This window comes from Danio aesculapii, chromosome 3, assembly GCF_903798145.1.
Source record: "Danio aesculapii chromosome 3, fDanAes4.1, whole genome shotgun sequence".
NCBI classification, from domain to species: Eukaryota; Metazoa; Chordata; class Actinopteri; order Cypriniformes; family Danionidae; genus Danio; species Danio aesculapii.
Window position 1 is genome coordinate 29,645,024 of NC_079437.1, and position 23,613 is coordinate 29,668,636.

The following is a 23,613-nucleotide window of genomic DNA, read 5'->3' on the forward strand; positions in this document are numbered from 1 at the left end:
ATACGGCCACTGGAACTGCAACAATACTCGCTCTTCCAGATGAGTGAGCAGAATGGCCTGACTCCTCACGTTTAATATACTGAGGCGCAAGCACCAGTCATCACTGTCTGCACTGCAGCCGTTCACTCACTGCGAAGCTACTCCGATGCTTTATTTAGACAATAACGAGGCAGAAAGTGTGCATCGACACCCATCAAACTGTGATAAGTGCAAACAGTCTGCAAATCCCAAGCAGTGCCGCCTAAACCAAGCTGGCTTTAAATAGGAACAACCGCAGACTAGGAAGTAGCAAAGTTAAAAGGAAAAAAGCAAGGGCACGTAGCCCACAGTTGTTCAGCTGTTGACGTGACCTGGATGGCAGCGAAAGGGATGAGCAGCCGTCATCCCGAGACAGAAGAGCCTCTATCCGTGAGTGTATGCGGCGTGTGTGAGGAAGGGATGGAGAGAAAGCTTAGAATCAGATCCCAGTGTCAGCGTATCTTAGCAACCGTCTCCGTCTCCCAGGTGACAGGGACTAACATCACTTCCTGTCTGTGTGAGAATGTGTGTCTGTGTACTAAGAAGTCTGCATGCATGCATGCAAAAAATAAAAGCAAAACAAAAGTGTGCATGCAAGTAGAAACACTGGACTAGCCTCAAACCGGAGGCTGGGTAATTCTCCTGAACGTCCTACTGGTTGGTAACTTGCATTGCGTGCTCATGTTCCCATATTCAGATTCAGAACATGCATTTGTAATGTGACAGATATGTAGTAATGTCTCACACAAAGCTTCATAATTAATGCCTCCGGGTGCTCGGAGAGAATAAGCATGATGAGACGGTCATTAAAAATGTTTGTTCAGCACACAAGACGGTTAATCAGAAAGGTTCAGTGTCAGATTCTCTATATGTGAAAGCTCAGATCCAAGATATCTGCGTATATGTGTGGACTGTAGTCGTACATTGTGTCTATGTCCAGCCTGATTATGTGTTATGCCAAGAAAAGCTTGGCCAAGAGCTGCCATCTGGTAGAACTACTTGGCACTGGGGTCCACTGTATGGTTCCATGACATATTGGAGTGGTTAATTTTAACGCTGTGACACCATTTGGCTGAATCAAGCATTTTGCAACCTATCATTCAGTCTATTTAAGTCACTCATGCACTGCTATCACACAACTACCAGGTTATTACATAAACTGATACCTTAAAGGGATAGAACTAAATAAAAAATGTGTGATATAAATCAGTGGTTCTCAAAGTAAGGGTTGGGACCCTCCGGGAGGGGGGGGGGGGGGGGGGGGGATCACGGGACAACGAGACCAAATTCATTACATTAAACTAGAAGATTTAACCTACAGAAGAAAAAAATTTATACAGTAAACAAAACGCAAACAAAAAGCCATCTGCCATCATGTTTTTTGTGACACCTTGGGTGATTACATTATATTAAAGACACAGCAAGAGCTTCAGATGCAGCAGATTGATTTTATAGCACCAGGGTAAACTTTCTGACCCCTTTACGGCACTCACGTATATTAAAAATAAATTCAGGCCCCAACTTAACATGGAGAATGGTCTCCGAGTAGCGTTCTCCAAAATTAAACGATAAATAGGCTTGGGCCTATTGGTATGTGTGCACCATTGTGTGCAGGGTTTATATATTTATAGCCACCTCAGAGGATATTGGGGGTCACCAGTAGGGCTGCATGTTTAATCGGGAAAAAGATCGCGATCTCGATTCGCCCCTACACATGATCTTAATCCAGCATTTCTATAATTCAGCCAATTATATTTTCAAGGTCATGAGAGCAGTGTAATGGTGGTCGCTCAAGTCTTTACATTGTTTTATACACGTTGCTCAGCAACACAGACACCTTCAAATGGTGTTAAAAGTGTCACATACTGTATTTATAATGTATAATTCACCCCAAAATGTAATTTCTGTCATAATGTAATGAAGTATTTGCGGCTGCAAAATCACACTAGCTGTTTGTTAACTACCGAGAGGATGCGCGCATGCTTGCGAATGATGTCTACTTTAGTGAACATAACCTGCTTAAGCTGTGAATAACACCTAATAAAGTTGTAAATAACATTCAGTTTGTTGCACAGAGCGATGGTTTGGGAGGAAGCTTGATTTGCATGCAAGTTTTTTTTTCCTCAAAGTGACGGCAGCCATGACATGAGCACACTCGGCAGTGAAAGTGAAACCAAAAGCGCACACATTATTTAAATGATCATATCACATTTTAGTTATGATTACGACAAGCATTTGATACGTTTTTTTTCTTTCATAGTGAACACAAAGTGTTGTGCATGAAAATAAATGTTTACAGTTTCAGTATAACTATTCTAACCTATATAATGTTGAATATAAATGTAAGAGAGAATCTGATAATGACAAATGTCTCATTTTACCAGTGAAAAAATGGTCTAATAATGTTGTCAATGACAAATGACAAGCATATATCTCAGGGGTCACCAATCAAACTTGTTCCTGGAGGGCCGGTGTCCTGCAGATTTTAGCTCCAACCCTAATCAAACACACCTGAACAAGCTAATTATTCAGACAGGTGTGTTGAGGCAAGTTGGAGCTAAACCCTGCAGGGACACCGGCCCTCCAGGACCAAGATTGATGACCCCTGATATATCTCAAACACAATAATTCAACTTTAGAATTATGAATATTCTGATATCATCACTTTACTGTGAATTAACAACCAGGACATACTTAAATATTTAAAGTCCACCATGTTGTTTTACTATATGTTTAATAAAAACAATAGTAATAGCCTACACTTGTTAACCTGTATTTTAGATCTACAGAATCGTGCAAAAATCGTGATCTTGATGTTAAGCAAAAAAAATCATGATTCTCATTTTAGCCAGAATCCTGCAGCCCTAATCGCCAGTTACTGGTATTGATATTTTAGGGGTCGCAGGTTAAAAAGTTTGGGAACCAATGATATAAATCTGTCATTTCATTCCAAATGCTTTTGGCTATATAACACAGAAAAATAATAATTTATGAAAAATGTTGCCAACTACACAGGTAAATGGGCAGTTTTGGGTCCCATTGACTTCAATTATTTGGACAATTGAAAGGATTTTAATGGGAACTATTCAAAACATCTTCCTTTGCAATCATAGGAACACTATGCCTTTAAGGAAGACTTTTAACAAGAAAAAGCTGCGTGAGAAAATTAACTTTATTTAATTTTCATAAAACAACATGCTAGATTTCAAAAAGACAAATTAAGAAAAAGTAAAACCGAGAGAAAGTAAAACGTTCATAAAAATACAATAGTAACCGGATTTGATTGATTCATCTCTGGACGAGAGGAGTAGAAGAGTCTTCAAATTGGAACCTAATTTTTGTAAACGCCTTTCCCTCCAGTTCCTACATATGAACCGCTTACATGATACGGTGATAAGTTTGTGTGTAAAAGCATCAACGAATACTTGAGTATGAAAATAAAGTCGTGATCTCGTTATAAATTCCTCCATTCTTCCCCTACAAGCATTCTTCTAACAAAAAATAAAAAAGATGATGACTTTCATATTCCGTTATTAAACCTCAGAAGCAAAGAATGATGGGGAAAACAGTCCTTAGATGAGATCCATAAGAATTTCATCCTCCATGACGCTCGACACCGACGGCATCCCGGGATTCTGTGAGACTGGACCCCGTGGACCCGTAGGAACCATTAGTGGACCTGTGGGAATGTGAAATATGAATCTACAAAGTTTGGGGGGAAATGAAATGAAGCATAAACCACAGCAAATAAATTCAATCTCTTACACAATTAACAAGGTCACAGATGTGATAAAAATAAATGGTGCTAATGATACTGTAGTGGAAATTAAGCGTTACCCTGGTGAGGCTGTCTCCACTGAGGCTGCATCTGAGCGCCCCCTCCTGGTGCTGCGTGGACCATCTGCTGGATGGGATGCATCCCCTGCATGCCCTGCATCCCGCCCTGCTGTACATAGAGAGGCTGGCATATAAAAGCAAGTCAAACTTCATAGATCAGACTTTACATTGGCTGCATCTAAATATCGCTTACTTTCCCACTATATAGTAGGTCAAAGCAGTATGTGATCAAAGTTATTATTTTTATTTCACTCTACTCATAAAAGAGCAGGTTAAAACTACTAAAATGACTAACTAGTTCAGTCGAGTGAATTGGGACACTTTTATTACAACATGAGGCCGCAGAAGAGAATTTGTGAAAGCAAAGAAACAATGCAACTGAATCTGCTAGATCACATGATCACAATGAAGCAGTGATTCATCCAGTATAGAAATTATTTCTTTAGCAGTTGCAAAGCAATTTTTTTTTTTCAATATAATCAATGACTTCCATATATATGCAAATGTGAGATGAAACTCAAGCTCATGCAAACTCTGTGTCAACTCTGGTGAACCTTTTTGGAGTGCCTTGGACTGACTTTTGCACTGACTATTTAATTTATTTGGATGAATCCCTTATCCAAAGAGCACCAACACGTTATTTACGCTACCCCTGAGCACTTTTTGTTTGATTTTGGATATTCATATTACAGTGCTTTAAAAATGTTATAAAGTTATAAAATTACCAAGCTGCAAAAAATACTTTTCTTAGATCATTTTCTTAGATACTTAGATTTTTTGTTCTGTTTGTAGTTCAAATATCAACAATTCTTAAATCAAGAAGCGTTTTCTCGACAAGCAAAACATATTGTCTTGTTTTAATAAATAATATGTCAAATTGAAGTTGAAGTTTAGCCTGAAGAGAAATGGTCGTGGGCAATTGAGCCTGGCTTTTCTCAAGGTTTTTTTTTTATACCTTCACTTTTGTCAATTGGTGAAGTTTGTTCCTCACCACTGGCTTGCTTGGTTTGGGATTGTGGAGCTGAGCATTAATGAATTTCTCTCTTTAGTGTTTGGACTTTCAGCAGTGAAATATAAACCACACTGAACTGAACTAAACTTCATCTCTGAAAACTGGACTGACACAGTTTAATTTTAATAGAATCTTCTATGTTCAGCTGCTTTGACACAATCTACATTACGAAGGCGCTATAAAAATAAAGAGGAATTTAATTAAAATTGAGTTTTTCCTTAAAACAAGCTAAATAATCTGCCAACCGGGTAAGACAAACAATCTCATGTCAAAATAAAAAAAAAAGATTATTTTGCTTGTTTTAAGCAAAAAAAAAAAAAATCACTTAATTTATTTATTTTTTTTTTGTAAAATGTTTCTTAGTTGAAGAATTATTAAATAATTGGACTAGAAACAAGACAGAAATATACAAGAAATCTATTTCTTGCAGTTCAATGCAGCTTACAATTGCTAAAACTAATGCTATGTGCAGATACCAGTGGAAACAGCCAATGGGCTAAATGCACACAGACTTTTAATTTTCAGCCAGCTAGCTCGACGGCTTGCAGTGAACTGTCTTTCCATTACAAAATCGCCATGTTTAAGATCTGATTTCAATAAAAATAAGTGATCTTCACTGCCTGATTGAAATATGAATAAAAAGTAGGTATCAGGTCTTCAGACAAAAAGCACTGCATTAAATTCAGTTTTCCCCTCCCATCTCTTTAAAATATATGAAAATGTATTTTACCTCAGTATTTTTAATAGAGTTTCTGTGCTAGTCTGGTGGTACTGATGTCACTAGTGGTTACACAGTCTTTCATCTCGCTTTATGCTTGAACAACTAAATGAATGATTAAGCTTATTTAACTGATTGTATTTCAATTACATTACAACATCGATGCTGTAAAAGAAAACTTATAAGCTTTAAAATAGTCACATTAACCATTCAAGTTTACCATTGGCTGACAAACACTAGCTGTGCATAGAGCCCATTAGTTACATGTGTTTAATGTTTACCACATCAGATGATATACATCTTTTCCCACAAGTCAAAGCCATCATCTTTTCTTCTGCAGTTTACTGTTGTTCTTTTACATCCATAGATACTGTTATTATACTTCAAAATGTGGATTAAAACACTGCTCTTGAGGTGTCTGCTGATGTGCACACAGTGGCGTACTTGTGAGTACGCTTTTGAAAGCTAACATGATGAACTGGACACCCTACAGTCTTGTGGACTTAAGTGGCATGCAGCCATTTGAGTCCGCAGGACCACATTGAATTGTGCCATTTGGAATTGAGCCATAATCTCCAAAGCAGCAAGTCGACTGTTGCATCAGAGAGAGCTGAATTACAGCAGTCTTGTGCTACAGCGCCTCACTGGTCAAACCAGATAATTGCAGGCCTTCGGTTTAGATCAGATGATCTCAAGACACTTTTCAACAACCAACCTGCTAACAACTTATTTAACATTAATGTAAAAGGAATAGATCACCCAAAAATGAACATTTACTCATTATTATATTCTGAGTAAAGCTGAAAACCTGTAACCACTGACTTCCATAGTAGGAAAAATAATATAGAAGTCAATGGTTACAGGTTTTCAGCATGTTTCAAAATATCTTCTTTTTGTTCAATAGAAAATAAAAACTCAAACAGGTTTGTGACAAGTGAATGGTCGGTAAATGATTTTCATTTTTGGGTGGGTGACCTATCCTTTAATTATTTTATCCTTAATCCTTTATTAAAAAATAGCTGATAATACAGACTAGGGCTGCACGATATTGGAAAAAATCTGATATTGCGATATTTCATTTTTGTCTGATAAATATTGCGATATGATATTTCACAAGGTAGTTTGAATAGCTGTATTTGCCAATTTTCTAGAAAGTCAGGTACAGAAATTGAGCACTCACAATGCAAACAACGCTTTTCTTACTTTGCTTTGTCTCATTTTTAGTACAAATATCAAAAAATCCTTGGATCAGATAAAAAATATTTTTATTTTTTTTCACTTTTAGAAGAAACAAGCCAAAATTAAGAGTTTTGTTAAATTATCTGCCAATGAGCCAAGTAAAATAACTTATTTTCGCTTTTAAAGTAGATATTTGGACTAGAAACAAAAATTTAAGTAAGAATTATGAATTATATCTAAAAATTACATAAATAAATAAATACAAATAATCTCCAAACATCATAACATTTTTTTCCCCAATGTTCAAACTCTCTTGAAATGTACTTTCACTTTAGAAACAAATGCAAATCATAAAATTATACACTAATATGGATAAACTTGTGACTCTACAAACCACATCTGTTCTGTGGCCCCAAAACTGAAACGATATATTGTGCAGCCCTAATATCGACTAACAGCCCTGCCGCACACACTTACAGGTTGCTGGCTGAGGAGCAGACTGCGGAGCTGGGGATTTGCGCCTGGGTTCGGAAGGCGGAGCATGCCTCCACCAGGAGCCTGAGCTTGACCTTGGACCTGATTGGGTGGAGCACCGGTGACCGGTGCTTGCTGATTGCCTGTTGCGGCTGCTCTCAGCTAATGGAAACCAAAACCACAGTGATGAAGGAAGAAAGTAAGTGGACATGAGAAGGCACTGTTGTAAAACACTTTATTACATAAGTGCTAGCTCTGTGTGAGAGTCTCACAGGAGAGAGCCGTGAATAGAGAGCCACTGTAACTGTGTTAAAGGTATTAAAGGGGACATATTCCACACTTCTCTAGCCTTTTTTCCCAGAAGTCCACTTACAATACAAGTCAAGGCTTCTCATATGAAACACGGCCGTAACTTAGTTTTACATAACCATTTTAAAGTCTCTTTCTAGTCTCAGCCCCCAGACTGATATTCACACAGATTTTCAGAGATTTGATACAGTTAGTAGCGAGTACAACAGACATTCACATGCAGTTTATTCTAGAGATGGGAAGCTCGGGAGAATATAGGAAGATTCCAGATGTTTTATTTGTCTTGTGAAAGCAAACATATTCAACTCAGATCAATTATATTCAGTATTTCACCTTAAAGAATTAGTTCACCCAAAATTAAATCTCATCATTTACTCACATTTCAATTGTTCAAGACATTTCTTCTGTTGAACACAAAATAAGCTATTTTGAAGAATGCTGGTTGATGGCACCCACTGACTTTTATTGTATTTTTTTCCTACTATGGAAGTCAATGGGTACCAGCGTCCAACATTCATCAAAATATCTTCTGGTCAACAAAGAAAAGAAACTCATAATTGATTAAAACCTCATGACGGAGAGTTAAGAGTAAGGCAAATTTCATTTTTGTGTGAACTATCCCTTTAACCATAAATTGAATAATAATAATAATAATAATTTAAAAAGAACAATTTACAACTAGGCATGTGACGATAACTGGTTTCAAGGTTTACCGCAGTTTGGAAAAGTCCAGGATTTAGAACCATCAAAGTTTTCTGTAATACAGTTCCTAAGGCATGTGAACGTTTTATTTTTTTTAATTTTTTATTTTTTTTTTACAAGTTTTTCCCAACTATCTTAGTTAGTTTTTCAGGACAACAGAATATCCAGCTAAAAAGGAACCTCTAGATCAACTGGTCCAAAATATTTAAAAATGTTTAAAATGTTTCTTAAAATAAAATATGTGTTCAATGAGGGGGACAACTTGTGTTTTACCCAGACATTTAAAAAGAACTTATTTTGGAGCAATAATCACAATACCGTGATACCGTCATATTTTTATTCAAGGTTATCATACCGTCAGAATCTTATACCGGTCCATTCCTATTTACAACACTATTTTACTATCTACAAAACCTTATTTCAACTATATTAACTAATTAACATGATAAGGCAAATTCTTAACCAACTCAAGTCTCAACAGCTTTAGGTAAAATGTAATATATACACACTTGTAATGCTGAATGTTTCTGAATCACTTGGGATTCATTCATTTGGGAATCCAATTAAACTATTTAGACGTCTGTGTTCACAAAACAATGAATTATTTATTTTTATAGTTATTTGTTCGGGAATCATATGGACTAAACTGGTTGTGTTTTATATTTACGTTTCACTGAAAAGTTATCCATTCATGAAATGCACTACACTGCATGCTGCATAATTTGGATTCATTAAAAAGAACTGCCCCATAAAAGTAATTTATATGGAAGCGGGGTTGACCACACTAGTTACGCTGTATACAGTTGCAGTCAGAATTATTATTATTATATATATTTTTATTCTGTATATTTTTTCCTCAATTTTATGTTTAATTAAATTTGATTATTTCTATATATATTAAAGAAGATTATTTCAACACATTTCTAAGCATAATAGTTTTAATAACTAATTTCTAATAACTTAATTATTTTATCTTTACCAGAAGTGGGTAGTAACGATTTACATTTGCTTCGTTACATTTACTTGAGTAAAATTGCTGGGTCCTGTGTAATTAAGTACATTTAAAAATGTGGACATTTACTCGAGTAAATTATTAGAGAAAAATTATTACTTTTACTTTTTACTAATTTGGCGGCGTTCCTCTGTTCCTGTCAAATATTAACAATAAATATGATTCATACGACTTGTTTGCAAATATCGCGAGGCCACATTCGAGAGGTTGTGTTGCAAGAGGTTGCTATAGAGACGAGTCTCCCGCTTTCGGTTAGAGAAGTCATGCGCGCCCATGTTGCAATTATGGCTGAAGTCAAGGAAGACGTGCGAGTTTATACTGTGGTCATGCCATGTCGCCATTTGCGATTCTGAGAAGGACAGTCACGCTGTCTGTGCAGTGAGTCACCCGCAGCCTCAAGTTCAGTCTATGTTTTTACTCCTAGATGTAAACAAGAATAGTTTGATAATGCAACGCACGCATTAGAGAGAAAAGCAGAGCAGAGGAAGGAGTTTACATTTTTAATTTCTCCATAGTAAAACAGCTTTTTAAGTAATGTTAGTTGGATCACATTAATTACCCGCGCTCGACTTTTTTTAAAATAAAAAAATTTAATTAAAAAATAAATAAAAATCGCAGCTTAAAAAAAAAAAAGATTTATATATTTATAGATAGATAGATAGATAGATAGATAGATAGATAGATAGATAGATAGATAGATAGATAGATAGATAGATAGATAGATAGATAGATAGATAACGAAAAGTAACTAGTAACTATTTACTTGAGTATTTTTTTCATCAGATACTTTTTTACTCTTATTCGAGTAACTTTAATAATTGTTACTTTTACCGGAGTAAAAATTTCTGCAAGTACTTGTACTTTTACTTGAGTGTAGATTTTGGATACTCCACCCACCTCTGATCTTGCCATGATGACAGCACATCATATTTTACTAGACATTTTTCAATACACTAGTATTCAGCTTAAAGTGCAATTTAAAGGCTTAACTAGGTTAATTAAATTAACTAGGCAGGTTAGGGTTATTAGGCAAGTTATTGTATAACAATGGTTTGTTCTGTAGACCATCGAGAAAAAAAATTGCTTAAGAGGGCTAATAATTTTGACCCTAAAATGGTTTTAAAAAAATTAAAAACTGCTTTTATTCTAGCCAAAATAAAACAAATAAGACTTTCTCCTGAAGGAAAAATATTATAGGAAATACTGTAAAAACTCCTTGCTCTGTTAATCATCGTTTGGGAAATATTTAAAAAATAAAATAACTACACTGGTTGTGGTTAATGTTTACATTCTTTGCAGTCTATCAAAATAAAAAAGGAGTTATTTTAAATGAAATTAATAATTTATGAAATAATAACATTGTTTCATTGTATTTCTAATCAAATAAACACAGCTTTAGTGGCCATAAGAGACTTAATTAGCAAAATCCCCTTTAACACATGGTGCTGTTCACAAGGCTGGTGCTAAAATGTCAGAGACTAAAGTTGTGAAACCCTACGCTTGCAGGACCTGTGTGTGTGTTTGTGTGCATGCATGCATGTATTATTATATTTGTGATTCTCACCATGTTGTTTTGCCTCTGCTGGTCCTCCATCAGTGTGACCTGACTGACGGAGGGCAAGCCCACCACCACAGACTGAGGCAGCAAGAGAAGGACAGAGAGGAGGAGAGCAGGAGGGTTAAGAACAGCATGCACATTCCATCTCAAGCCCAGGAGAAACACAAATAGGGTGAGTGCACAGGGCCAGAGGACCAGAGAGAGAGCAGGCAGGGGAGAGGGGATGGGGGGGAACACTGCTGCTTTACCTGCTGTGGCACATTGCCATGTGTAACAGGAATAGGGCCTGGCGGTCTGTTGAGGAAGTTCTGATTGGGCTGCACCTGTCCAGGTTGCATCTGACCAGGGAAGGGAGAAATAAGGAATTAAAGAAATGTTGCATAGGCACACTTTTCGGCTGTTCTGTTCATGACGGAGTATTTAGATGTACATTTATGTTACTGTACATGTTGTGCTAGAGTTCCCATGCATGCATATTTTTTAAGCCTGCGTCTGTATAATTGATTTTGCTTTTTAGTGCATTCCTGTTAATAAACATTATTTTTATTGTTATTTTCTTTTAATGGTGATCGGATACTGACTGATCTTTTATGTCGAGTTTACACTGCAGGATGGATCTGCGACATGGGATTTCACACTGCATGCCTTTACAATAGGAAGAATCAGCAATAACTTTGTCTCAGTCTACAAACTACGTCTCTCAAAACTAAACAAACCCGAGAAGTGACATGGAAACAACGCGAGGTCACGTAGTATATCTGTTGTTATTAACTACATAATAAGAAAGAAGCCCTTAGTGGGGTAGAAAATGTATTTATTTAGCTCACCTGGCTTTTGAAGGGAATTAGCAATTTCTCTCAATTTTCTTTTTCGACCCGGTTGAGTTATTGCTCCTGCCAAATTTACACTAGTTTTTCCTTCCTTTCTTGGGTCCAAATAGACTGACCGCTTTTAACATCTCCCCAACCCCCCGCTGGGCTGCAGATACCCACATTAGTGGATGCTGCTCTCTCATTGGCTGCAGGTGATCGCTGAATCAAAACACATTTCACACGGCATGATTTTAAAATGCCGACAGCTCCAGATATTTAGCCAAATATCTCACGGGTGTGTGCAACTTATCTGCGATTCTCTCAGATCGTTTTTCTGTGATAGTTCACACGGTGATTGTTACTCATGTGAACGAGCACCGATTTGCCTGCGAGTTCAGGTATTTGTCGAGGATTTCTCAAAACCTGGCGGCAAGTCAAAATCAGGGCTAAAATCATGCAGTCTGAACTTGGCATTAGTCAGCATAAAGAAGTCTAGCAGTATGGTAAAGGGTTTTGTTTTCATTGATAAATAATAAGTGATTTCCAATTTCTTATAAAAAAAAGGAGAGTTTACGTTATGAAAGAAAAGTAAAAAGCATCAGTTTAAGTTGAAAAATTGTACAGAGCATTATGGTTAAAAGGACGGTTCACCCACAAATTCTGTCATAATTTACACTTCCTTCACTTTTTTCCACATCTCTTTTACTTTTTTCTTTTTCTGTTGAACACAAAGGAAGCTATACAAAAGAATGTTGGAAGAAAAAAATTGTTCCTACTATGGATTTTAATGGCTTTAATTGTCAAATTTTTTTCTTTAAAATCTTCAGGATAAATTGTTTTGTTCAACAGAAGAATTAAATTCATAAAAGTTAAGAACTTTCTGAACGCGAGCAATTGGTGAGGAAATTGTCATTTATGGATGAACTATTAAACGATGAGGTACTTTTTTGTCAGTAATAAAGATTTTAGTAATTGTAGTAATAAAGATTATGTACAGCACAATTTGTAATATAATTTTGAGAGAATGCTTCTTACAAGAATTTAAGGGATAGTTCACCCAAAAAATTCAAACGTGCTCATCATTTACTCACCCTCAAGTGCTTACAAACCCAAAAGAACATCCTTTTAAGAAAGCTGAAAACCTGAAACCATTGACTTCCATAGTAGGAAGAACAAATACTATGGAAGTCTATGGTTACAGGTTTTCAGCTTTTTTCAAAATATCTTCTTCTGTGTTCATCAGAATAATGAAAATTATAAAGGTTTGGAACAAGGAAAGGGTGAGTAAATAATGACATTTCTTATGTTTTTTGTTGTGAAATATTCCTTTAAAGTCAAATGCACATTTCAATCAAATATTTAAAGATTTGAAGATGCACAGTTTACTGGCTCTTACTCGTACTTGTTTTGTCTCGTATAACCAACTTAAATATTAATGTAATACCCAGTGTAAGCGTTTCATAAGTCTTTATTAAAACTGTGATTCTAGAAAAGAGTATTCCTTTAGGAGTGAAATTAAAAAAATTCCAACACTGCCATAGTAGATCAGTGCATTTTATTCATTGAAATCATAAGCTGTTTAGCTGGTATGATGATGCAGATCAAGACATGCGCCAGGGACAACTGAATCTTGCAAAATGATCTTATATTAGGCTGCAGTTCATAAGATAGTTACTGGCCGACAGGGCTTTGTTTAAAACTGCCAAAGCCCCCTTTAACTCACAAATAACACTTAGCAAAGCGTTAATTTTAGATGATGCGTGTTGAAATTTGCACACCATCAAGCAAAGTCTGAGTCAGTTGCTCACATAATGGAAAAATAAATATAACTAGTTTAAAAATAACTATGTTCTTTGTACATTTAACGGGAACAAAAAGACTGTGCCATTTAAGAAGTGTATTTTGTGTCTTTGTTTTTGTGCGTGGTGTATATACTCTTACATTTTTTTAGGCCATTAAAATACTAAGCAAAAGCAAGAGGTATTTTCTTGGAAAATATGTATGAATGTAGATAATAATAAAATAAATGTAATAATGTCATTTTGTTTTACTTTAGTCAAAAAAAAATCCAGTAACAAGAAATTGATTTTAATGTTAGTTTTAAAAAACGTCAACATTTTTATGCAGCTTTGTTTGCATTACATCAATGACAGTGTTTGTTTGCATTCCTGTGACTCACCGAGCGTTGCTGTTGCACTTGTTTATGGTTAGTGATGACCTGCCGAATGCCGTTGACGAATCCGCTCTGGTCATTAGGAATGAGTCCCATGAAGATCCTCTTCCTAGATGAGTACAGCAGCATCAGCACACGCACCTCACACGGAGCACTGTGGGGGAAGTGCACACATCCAGCCTACACACACACACACAGACAGACAGACAGACAGAGAATATACATCAAAATATGTGCCAATCCACACATCTAGACACACAACTACTGGAGTGACTGGAGAGCTGCCTGGGCCTTCACGATTACATTTGAAGACAGGATTAAAATGAACTAAGCAGCCGTTTTCCCAGACACAGATGGAACCTAAAACTGAATTTAATCAGTGTTAATGGTGATTCACTACTGACAGATCTCTTAGTCTTCGTCAAGGGATCTAGCTCCAGGGTAAAGGTTCATTTCAGAGCCTTTCATTTTCAGAGGAAACGCTGGATGTGCTGATGGATTTTTTTTTCATGAGACATTTTTTTCCTGTAGTTAATGTGAAAATCTTTTTATTTTGCTGCATTAACACTCGAAAGCAGAGGAAGAACTCCCCCAAGAGGCTGAAGAGCATAATTACACACACAAACACAGTCACTTTAGTAGCCTGCAATCCACCTCTTTTCTACATCCCATGATGCTGTGTGAATTATGAGAGTAATTTCCATTAAACTGTAAAAAAAAAAAAAAATCAATGAAGTGTTTTAAAAACCAGCTACAGGGTCATTATTCTCCTCACAGTTCATCCATAGAATATTAAAAGCCAACTTATTAGAATTAACATATTACTTTCAGTAAACCAAGATGAATAACTCAATTTTTAATCCGCAACAATATTATGGATGTTTGTTGAATACTACATTACCATAGAAAATACAAAGAGAAAATAATCTGGAGGAACAAAACAGAGGTTTCTGTAGGTTTCAGTTTAATGTAAATTTAAGACTTAATTTAAGACCATTATGAATAAAATTTTAGACTCATAACTGGCTAAATGCTAAGAAATCTTTCAAATGGCCCAGACGGAAAAGATTTTTATTTGCCCTATTAAAAATATATATATTATAATTGAATACATTTAATCATAAAATTAAATATTTTGATATTTCTTGGCTTTCTTTGTGTAAAAGCAAGCAAGCGCTACTTGTATCCATACACTTTTTAATCGAACATAAACTTTCTTTAAAATAAAAAATGTTGTAAAAGTTAAAAAAAAACTATAATAAACTAAATCTATGCACAACAATCTGTCCAGGCCGGTGTCAGGGCTGTTCATTTTAAACAAATGTTATTGTAAGAAAAAAAATTAAACCATTATGATAGAGTTAAAAATTGACCTTTTTAATAAACAGTCGAAAGTTTTATTGAGATGGATTGTTGGTGATTGTATGGGTTTTGGCCAGATCAGGTAGCGATACATGAACATAGGAAAATTAAGACCCGTTTAAAAAAAGATTTAAGACCTACAATACAATATTTCAGTCAATTTAAGACTTTTTAAGGCCTAAAATTTTGATTTAGAGATTTAAGACACTTTAGGACCCCGCAGAAACCCTGTTGGCCACAGATCAGCTTGTGATACTAATGTCATGTTAAAATATCAACAGTAAACTCATTTATAATGTATAAATATAAAGCACAAATCCAAACGTACCTCTCACTAATGATTATTTTTAGCACAACCTTCTTGTGTAAAGTAATTCGTTTAAGTAATTTTGAATGGAAGTTCCTTAAACTGGAAGTGCAACCCATAATTTAAAACAGCAGTCACGTGAGAAAATATAATATAATATATAATATAGTATATGTACATGTGTATATATATATATATATATATATATATATATATATATATATATATATATATATATATATATATATATATACACATACATACATACATACATACATACATGCACATGTTCATAAACGAATATTTTCTCAATTTAAATGAGTAGCGGCTTGGATCCGGAAACAGCATTTCATACATCACCAATATATCAAGCGGTCTGTAAAGGCTGAATATACATTAATAACAAAGCATTATACCGGTAATTTATTACATTACTGTAATAAAAGCAGGGAATTTCCATAAAGGTAAAGAAAATATTAATATATTTTTGACCTAGATGAGCAATTTCAAGCATGATATTTAATTTTTGGACTGACTCATGTAAGGAATTAATATGATGCTGTTGGTGTACTTACAAATCCACTGGTCATAATACGATACAGTCCTTTTAAAGACTCCATATCTTTGTTAGTGAACAGAAACTGCACCATACGAGAGTTCCTGAACAGAGGGCCCAGAGTGGTCTATAGAGAGACAAGACAGAGAGAAGTTTCATTAATAAAACATGAGAGCAGATGTTTAACAGACCACAAATCAGAATGACCACAAGAAGAAAAAAGCAAGAATGAGAGTTTAAAATACGTGGGAGACTTCAGAAGGAAATTCACCTTCTTTATAGTATGAAGAATAATTAAAGGTTTTAAATTGTACAAAGAATATGTTCTATAAATGAACATATTGAATTTCACACTGTGTTTAGAATATTTTGAGTAGAACATTTAATAAACTAGGAGAATAAGATCAGGGAAGAGTAGGAGAGGATGATGGAGGAAAGAGAACAAGAAGAAAAAGGAGGAGCAAATGAGAAAGAAGTGGATGATCAAGACATAGAGGATAGGAGACGATAATTAATCATGAGGGGGAGCTGATGATACCATGAGCAGAAAGAGGAGGAGGAAAAGATTGAGGAGGAGGAGAAAACACAAGAGAGCAAGAACCATGTTGGAAAGTGGAGAGATGATCATTAGGTAAAAAAGAGAAAAAGAAATCAGAGCAAAGGGAGGAAGAAAAGGCTGAAATAAAAAGATGACATTTTGATTGAGGAAGAGGAGATGATGATTATCGAGTAGAATAAAAGTATGGGAGGAAAAAAAAAAAAAGAAAGAGGTTTAGAAAATCTTTAATTAACCATTACATTACACAATTACAACATTACAATAAAGTAGCAAACGGTCAAGTTTAATCACCAATCAAATAATAAGATATTTTCCAAGGATACAAAAGAACACAGAAAACCATCAATGTTTTCTGTCATTTAAAAAAAATTATATTCTTGATTCAACTAGTGCTGTGAACAAATTGACAACATTTACAATCCGTTCTTCCAGAGCAAATCAACAGGTTTTCCAAATGGCTAATATTGCTTGAGTAACCATAAAATTAAAAAAGGTACATCGTTCCTTATTTTCCTTGGAATATTTAATGCCGTAAATAAAAGTTGTTTTATTAAACCTAAAGCCCAACCCTCCGATAATCCTTTCAAGCATTGTGAAAAGTAGCACCAACCTTGAACATTCCACAAAAACATGAAAAACAGTTACATGATAATTGCTGAAATAACAAGAAGGTGAAATATTTGGATTAAGTTTTAAGACAAACTTGCTAACACACAATGCAATATTTTCCACTGTAAATCACCTGAACGTTTTGGAAGGGGACATTTATAAAAAAAAAAAGTCTTAAAGAAGGATAAATGTACTCTGTAAATAGACAGTTTTCCCCTCCGTTTTGTGTCGCATCTATCATTTGAAAGAAAGAAAGAAAGAAAGAAAGAAACACAGAAAAAAAAGCACAGAAAGAAAGAAAGAAAGAAAGAAAGAAAGAAAGAAAGAAAGAAAGAAAGAAAAGTTTTGGAGGTGGAGGAAGATGAGGGAAAGGTTAAAAAACAAATGATTAAGAAATGAAAAAAGGAGCGGATTAATTTTTAAAGGAGAAGAAATAAACAGGAGGACAAAGGAGGAGTTGATAATCAAAAAGAAGATGGGATGACCGGGTAGAGAAAGAAAGAAAACAGAAGAAAGAAGAACAGAAGAAAAATACAAGAAGAAGAAAGCAAAGGAGGAAAATGAATAGACTAAAGGAAATAAGAGAAGACAGATGAAGGAGGATAAGAAGACATAGAAAAAGAATCAGATGAAGTAAAAGGAGGAGGGTGAAGAATAAGGGGCCGATCACACCAAACACGCTTTTCCGTTCTAATAATCGTGAGGCACACCACACTGCCTTTTTTGTTGACAAGAAAAAAAGAAGTGCGCTGCGCTTTTCATGTCATAAGTTAAAGAGATATTATAGTAAACTTAGTTTGGAAATTGTTTTCTTTTCATTGAGATTTTTGTTTAAAATGTTGCTTTTCAATGGGGGTGTATGAACATAAAATATTTTAACTCATATTTAACTCAATATTTTCATTCATTCTTTCTAACGTTAGATATCCGTGCTGTTGTTCTATTGGAATTTTCATTCCAAAATGGCTGCCGTGTGACACTACGGCATCTAGTGGCTGTTTCAAAAATAGCAACAGAGTGTCGCCTCTTGGTGATTCTGAAGAAACCCCGCCTCTGCTTTTATTTGATTGGAGAATTAAAAAGACGCAACTGATGTAACACGCTTTTTCCACTCAGTTTCCACTGCGCACCGAAAAAAACCCGCAAGGCGCAGCAGGCAGTTAAAACATGAGGCGTACAGGGAGCATAAGCAGCGCACAAAACACTCACAGCCGTTAGTAAATCATTTAAAAAAAGCGCCTCTCAATGCAAAAAGTGTTTGCTGTGTTATCGGTCCCTAAGAAGACAACTTGAAATGAGAATACAAGGTGGACAATAAGCTTAAAAACATAAAGATAGAGAGGACAATGAAGAAACAAGAATATGATGGAGGGAGGAAAAGTTGGAAGAGGATGTAAAGGACAAGTAAAATATCAGTGAAGGAAAAAGTCTGGAATGACGATTGATATTTACCAGGAGCTGTTGAGGGATGAGCTGCATGATCAGCTTCTGTGGCCACTGGTCTGTGTTTCTGAAACAAAAGAGTGGGTAAAACACTTGGCTTGATCCTCTCTGTGCATTCTCAGCTTTGACTGCACATTATGCAAATCTGGGTCAAATGGGAGTCACTCACAGATTCTCTCCTTGGCTGACTTGGACCTGGCAGGGCAGGGAGCGTGTAAGTTTTGTGTTGGAGTCCATGGAGGAGGCCTTGGGCTTCTGCGGTGATTGATGGAGACAGAGGGAGAGGTGACAGGGTGAGGGGAAAAAAGGAGAGGCAGAATAAGATGAAGAGGTTAACATACACAGTAAAAAGAGCCGGCTGGCAGAGATGAATGGTGCGGCTTCAGGCAAGAGGTCTCGCTGAAATATACAACCTGTGTGAGCAACTTCCAGAACAAGAAAGATGACACTGACAAACAAACAGTGGCAACATTATTATGTCAATCAAAAATGGTGCAATCAATGAGGTAAAAAGACCACCACCTTCTCTATTTGTAATTTTTAAAAATGATCTCAGGACCCCTGCTGTTTTGAAGCATATTCATACTTCCCAGCAGGGGAACATGTCTGATGAAACAAATTTTCAGGGCTTCATTTCGACAGACTTGTTGACTAAATAATTATAATTTTTTTGACATAAAAATCTCTTGTGTTCACCAAGGCTACATATATTTAAAAACACTAATATTACAAAATCATAACTTGTAAAGGTTTTGTTTCTATTGCAACAGTTGAAATCAAAAATTCAAGTCCTCTGTGTCAAACAAGCTTTCAGAACTAATTTGAACATGTTGATTTGGTGCTCAAGAAATGTCTAATTCTAGTTTCTAATTATTTTCAATGCTGAGAATAATTTTGGGAATGTGATACACTACCAGGCCCGTAGCCAGGGGGGATCGAAAAATGCTTTAGTGAGGAGAGTTGAATGTGCTGGCCAGTTTGTTATTGCCTAATAAATAACAATAGGCTAGTTTTAATTGAAGGCTTTAACAGATTCCTATATTTTCAATAAATTTGTATCTTAAAATAAGTATTGTATTCATGTTTCTTCATTCTAAATCTTTAGGAAATATATTTGGTGCATCAAAAAGTGTGGTTAGGATGACCCTCCGACAAGCTAATTCAGCAAAAAATAGTGTTTAAAGTGTCACTAAAATGCAGGATTTAAATCTCATAATTAAATTATATATATATATATATATATACACACATACACACAAATGGTGATCATAATAGAGCATATGATATTAGAGCAGTGTTTGTCAACCATCTTCCTGGAGGACCACCGGCTCTGCACATTTTCCAGAGCTATGTCTCATTTCAGAGGCTGCATCCTCCAAAGAATTGTATCCTTCATTACCTGGGAAACGAAGGACACATTTTAAGGCTGCATTTGAAGGACCCTTCAAACTTTTTAAAATGAAACAACCTTTGTTGCGCCGTGATGTCACAGCGCCCTTCGAATGCATCCTTCGGAGGATGCAGCCTTTAAAATGAGATGTCTCCTAAACGAAACACCGGATTCAGATCATCAGCTCACTAGCAGAGACTGAAAGATGTATAATGGGTGTAACAGACAAAGGGGACATCCAAAACATGCAGTGTTGGTGATCCTCCAGGACCGTGGTTGAGGATTTCCTGAAGGATCATTTGACAGTGAAAACTGGAATAATAAAACTGGAAATTTAACCTTGAATCAGGAATTAAAATTCATTCATTCAATTTCTAATTGGCTTCGTCCATTTATTAATCAGGGGTCACCACAGCGGAATGAATTGCCAATTTATCAGCATTTGTTTTACGCAGTGGATGCCCTTCCAACCACAACCCAACACTGGGAAACACCCATACACTTGCATTCACACACACATACTACGCCCAATTTTTCATTCATTTATTTTCTTTTCGGCTTATTCTCTTTATTAATCTGGGGTCACCACAGCGGAATGAACCACCAACTTATCCAGCACATGTTTTTACACGTCAGATGCCCATCCATCTGCAACCCATCACTGGTAAACACCCATACACACTCATTCACACACATACACTATGGCCAATTTATCTTATTCAATTCACCTATACCACATGCACCCGGAGAAAACCCACGCGAACATGGGGAAAACATGCAAACTCCACACAGAAATGCCAACTGACCCAGCCGGGGCTCGAACCAGCGACCTTTTTGCTGTGAGATGATCATGATACCCACTGCACCACCGTGATGCTCAGGGATTAAAATGACAATTTAAAATACATTCAAGTAGAAAACCTTTTGTTTTTGATAGAACTCTATAATCTGTATTTTTCATCCAGACGCCTTCTAAAAACCCTTGTAGAAGCCAAAATTATCATGGTTTTTGCACATCAATTCTACAAAGCACTTTACAGTATCACTTCAAACGGACAGTGTAGAGAAAACACAGGGCTCATCTGCAGACTGAAAGAGTTGTGGCGCAGAATTACTATTGATTTAATTTACACAGTTCAGCCTGGCAGTGTTTGTGTTTGCGAATAGTGTGCGGTGAGCTGTGTGAACTCATCATCCAGATGGTGACTCGGCGACAGGCCTCGGCATTGAAGCGTTCCTCCGTGCTTGATGAGCTGGCATGTTATTGACCAGATTGTCATAATGACCAAAGCATAAGCGCCTGTGCTTTTGTTTCCTGATCATTTGTGTTGACCCATTGTCAAAGCCAAACACTTCAATGGCGCAATAGTGTGTTTGAGAACATTCACCGCTGAGACGCCCCCATGAGATGATCTCGTGGCCATTGCCGGAATGGTCAATAGAGTTTCATTAAATTTAAAGACAGGACGTCACCCATAAATCAAACAGAAATCAAGAAACGTCATTGATCCCATTACAGTCTGTGCAAATGGCAAAATACCCTCGGGTCACCTAACAATACATCAATGAAGGACGATTAGATAGCTTTAGCAGATTCGGTCTCGGGTAGCAAATTAATCTAATGTCTACACACAAAAACAAGATTTAATCTGGGTTGCGGGTTAAAAGGTCTTTCAGACAGATTAATTGAGAATCCAATTAGGTCTCATTTTTCAGTACTAAACAAAAAAACAGATCTCTGGCACAAGCAGGTAGTGTGTGTGACACTACTGACACAAAACGGACAAATTCTCATACTCTTAACACAGTTTTAATGTTATTTCTGTATTTTTTCATACTATTAAAGTACTCTGTTGTAATTTTCGCTTGAACATTTTGCAGAGTAGCATGATTAATCAGACAAAAGGTCACAATTTTGTTTCAAACATGAATGCAATCTTATTCTTAAATTACTTATGATTTACATGTCTAGTAAACATTCACCTCTGCGTTTGACCCACAGAGAAAAGCCATCAAAGATATACAATAAATAGTGTTTGGATAGAAACACTAATGCTCATGGTAGAATCAATCATCTTTTGAAAGTAACTTCACATGAAAGTTACATATCGCGTTATTGCATTAATGGCAAATAGATTTTGTCAGGACCTTAGATGATTTACAATGGATATAAAATGTATACTATATTTAAATGTGTAAATATACTGTATATAATTTGGATTCATTCTAGGGTTGCACAATGTATCGTTTGAGCATCGATATCACGATGTGTGCGTGTGTCACACTGCCAGATATGCAATGTTAAGCTGGGATTTAAGTCATGTAGTGAAATTGTATTTATATCGCAATATAAATCGCAGGAAAAAAAAAAATATCAGCGCCAAATTTTTCCAATATCATGCCTAATTCATTCTATGGATCGTAGTCATGCTGACAAATCAAGTTCCGCTTAAGTTTTGTGCAAAAGCCTGAAGAATTTGTGCAAGTATTGACTGGCATTTGAATCATTCTTAATTCCCTCAAACTTGTTGAAGACCCCAGTTCCAGCTGAAGAAAAACATTCCCAAGGCATGAGGTTGCCACCAACAAGCTTCAGTGTGGCTATGCTGTTCTTTTTGTGTCCAACATACCTTTAGGAATGGAAAAAAAAAAATCATACCATAGACTCTTTTATCCTACATCCTACAGACTTCAAATGCTTCAAGTGTTTTTGCAAAATTTAGCTTCTTAGCGTCTTGCCACCTTACCCCATAGCCTAAACATATGAAGAATACAGGAGACTGCTGTCATATGTACTAACCAGCCAGAACTTTTCAGATATTCATGCAGCTCACTTAATGTTGCTTTTGGCCTCAACAACTTCCCTGACCAGTTTTCCTTTCTTCTTTTCAGCTGTTTTGGAGAAACGTCCATTTCTTGGTAAAGTCACTGTTGTACCATATTTTCTTCACTGTGTTCCATGGTATATCTAATGCCTTGTAAATAAATGTGCCTGTATCCTTTCCTTGGCTAATACATTTTAACAGTGAAAATTATCTATGGAGCATTGATTCTGCTTTTAGATGCAACTAACAAAACAGTAGAAAAGTTCGATTGCGATTAATCAGAGGCACTATACTTGATGGCATAATAAGAGTTTGAATATAATTTCTTCATTCTAAGCAATAGGGTATATGCCGAAGCATGCTAATAGGACTTTTAATTTGCCAGTAACCTGGGTTAAGCGCTTCCGATATAAAGTGGGTCTCAGATTGTACAAGAAGCACTGCATTAAATTACATTTTCCCCGCCATGTCTTTATAATATGAGCATTTATTTTACCCCAGTATATTCAATGCAGCTTCTGCTCTAGCCTGCCGATTTTGACAGGAGCGTGCGAGTAAACGGCCTTTTCTCTCGTTTTACGCTTGAGCAACTAAATGAATGCCAAAGTCTATTTAACTGATTGTATTGTAATGACATTCCAACATCGATGCTGTAAAAGGAATCGTATAAAAATGGAAAAAACTCACAACAACAGATCACCGGAAGTTTATCAGTATGGGAACAACACTAGCTCGGCATATACCCTATCCCCAATTAT

General features: G+C 36.0%; 1 protein-coding gene across 4 annotated transcripts in view; it reads right to left on the minus strand.

Moving 5' to 3' along the window:
• Nucleotides 1–3,172: 3,172 nt before the first annotated feature.
• The window catches only part of med25 (mediator complex subunit 25), a 31,734-nt gene continuing 11,293 nt past the window's right edge, over nt 3,173–23,613 (minus strand). The window contains exons 12-20 of one of the 4 annotated variants that reach the window (XM_056453596.1): nt 18,810–18,895; nt 18,650–18,707; nt 16,049–16,156; nt 13,811–13,984; nt 11,068–11,157; nt 10,826–10,897; nt 7,242–7,400; nt 3,856–3,961; nt 3,173–3,697 (exon numbers count right to left, since the gene is read on the minus strand). In XM_056453596.1, coding sequence (XP_056309571.1) covers nt 3,591–3,697; nt 3,856–3,961; nt 7,242–7,400; nt 10,826–10,897; nt 11,068–11,157; nt 13,811–13,984; nt 16,049–16,156; nt 18,650–18,707; nt 18,810–18,895 — 960 coding nt within the window. In that variant the 3' untranslated portion in view covers nt 3,173–3,590. Of the gene's footprint in view, nt 3,698–3,855; nt 3,965–7,241; nt 7,401–10,825; nt 10,898–11,067; nt 11,158–13,810; nt 13,985–16,048; nt 16,157–18,649; nt 18,708–18,809; nt 18,896–23,613 lie in introns of all 4 variants that reach the window. The other 3 variants (XM_056453595.1, XM_056453598.1, XM_056453599.1) reach the window with 3 other exon arrangements.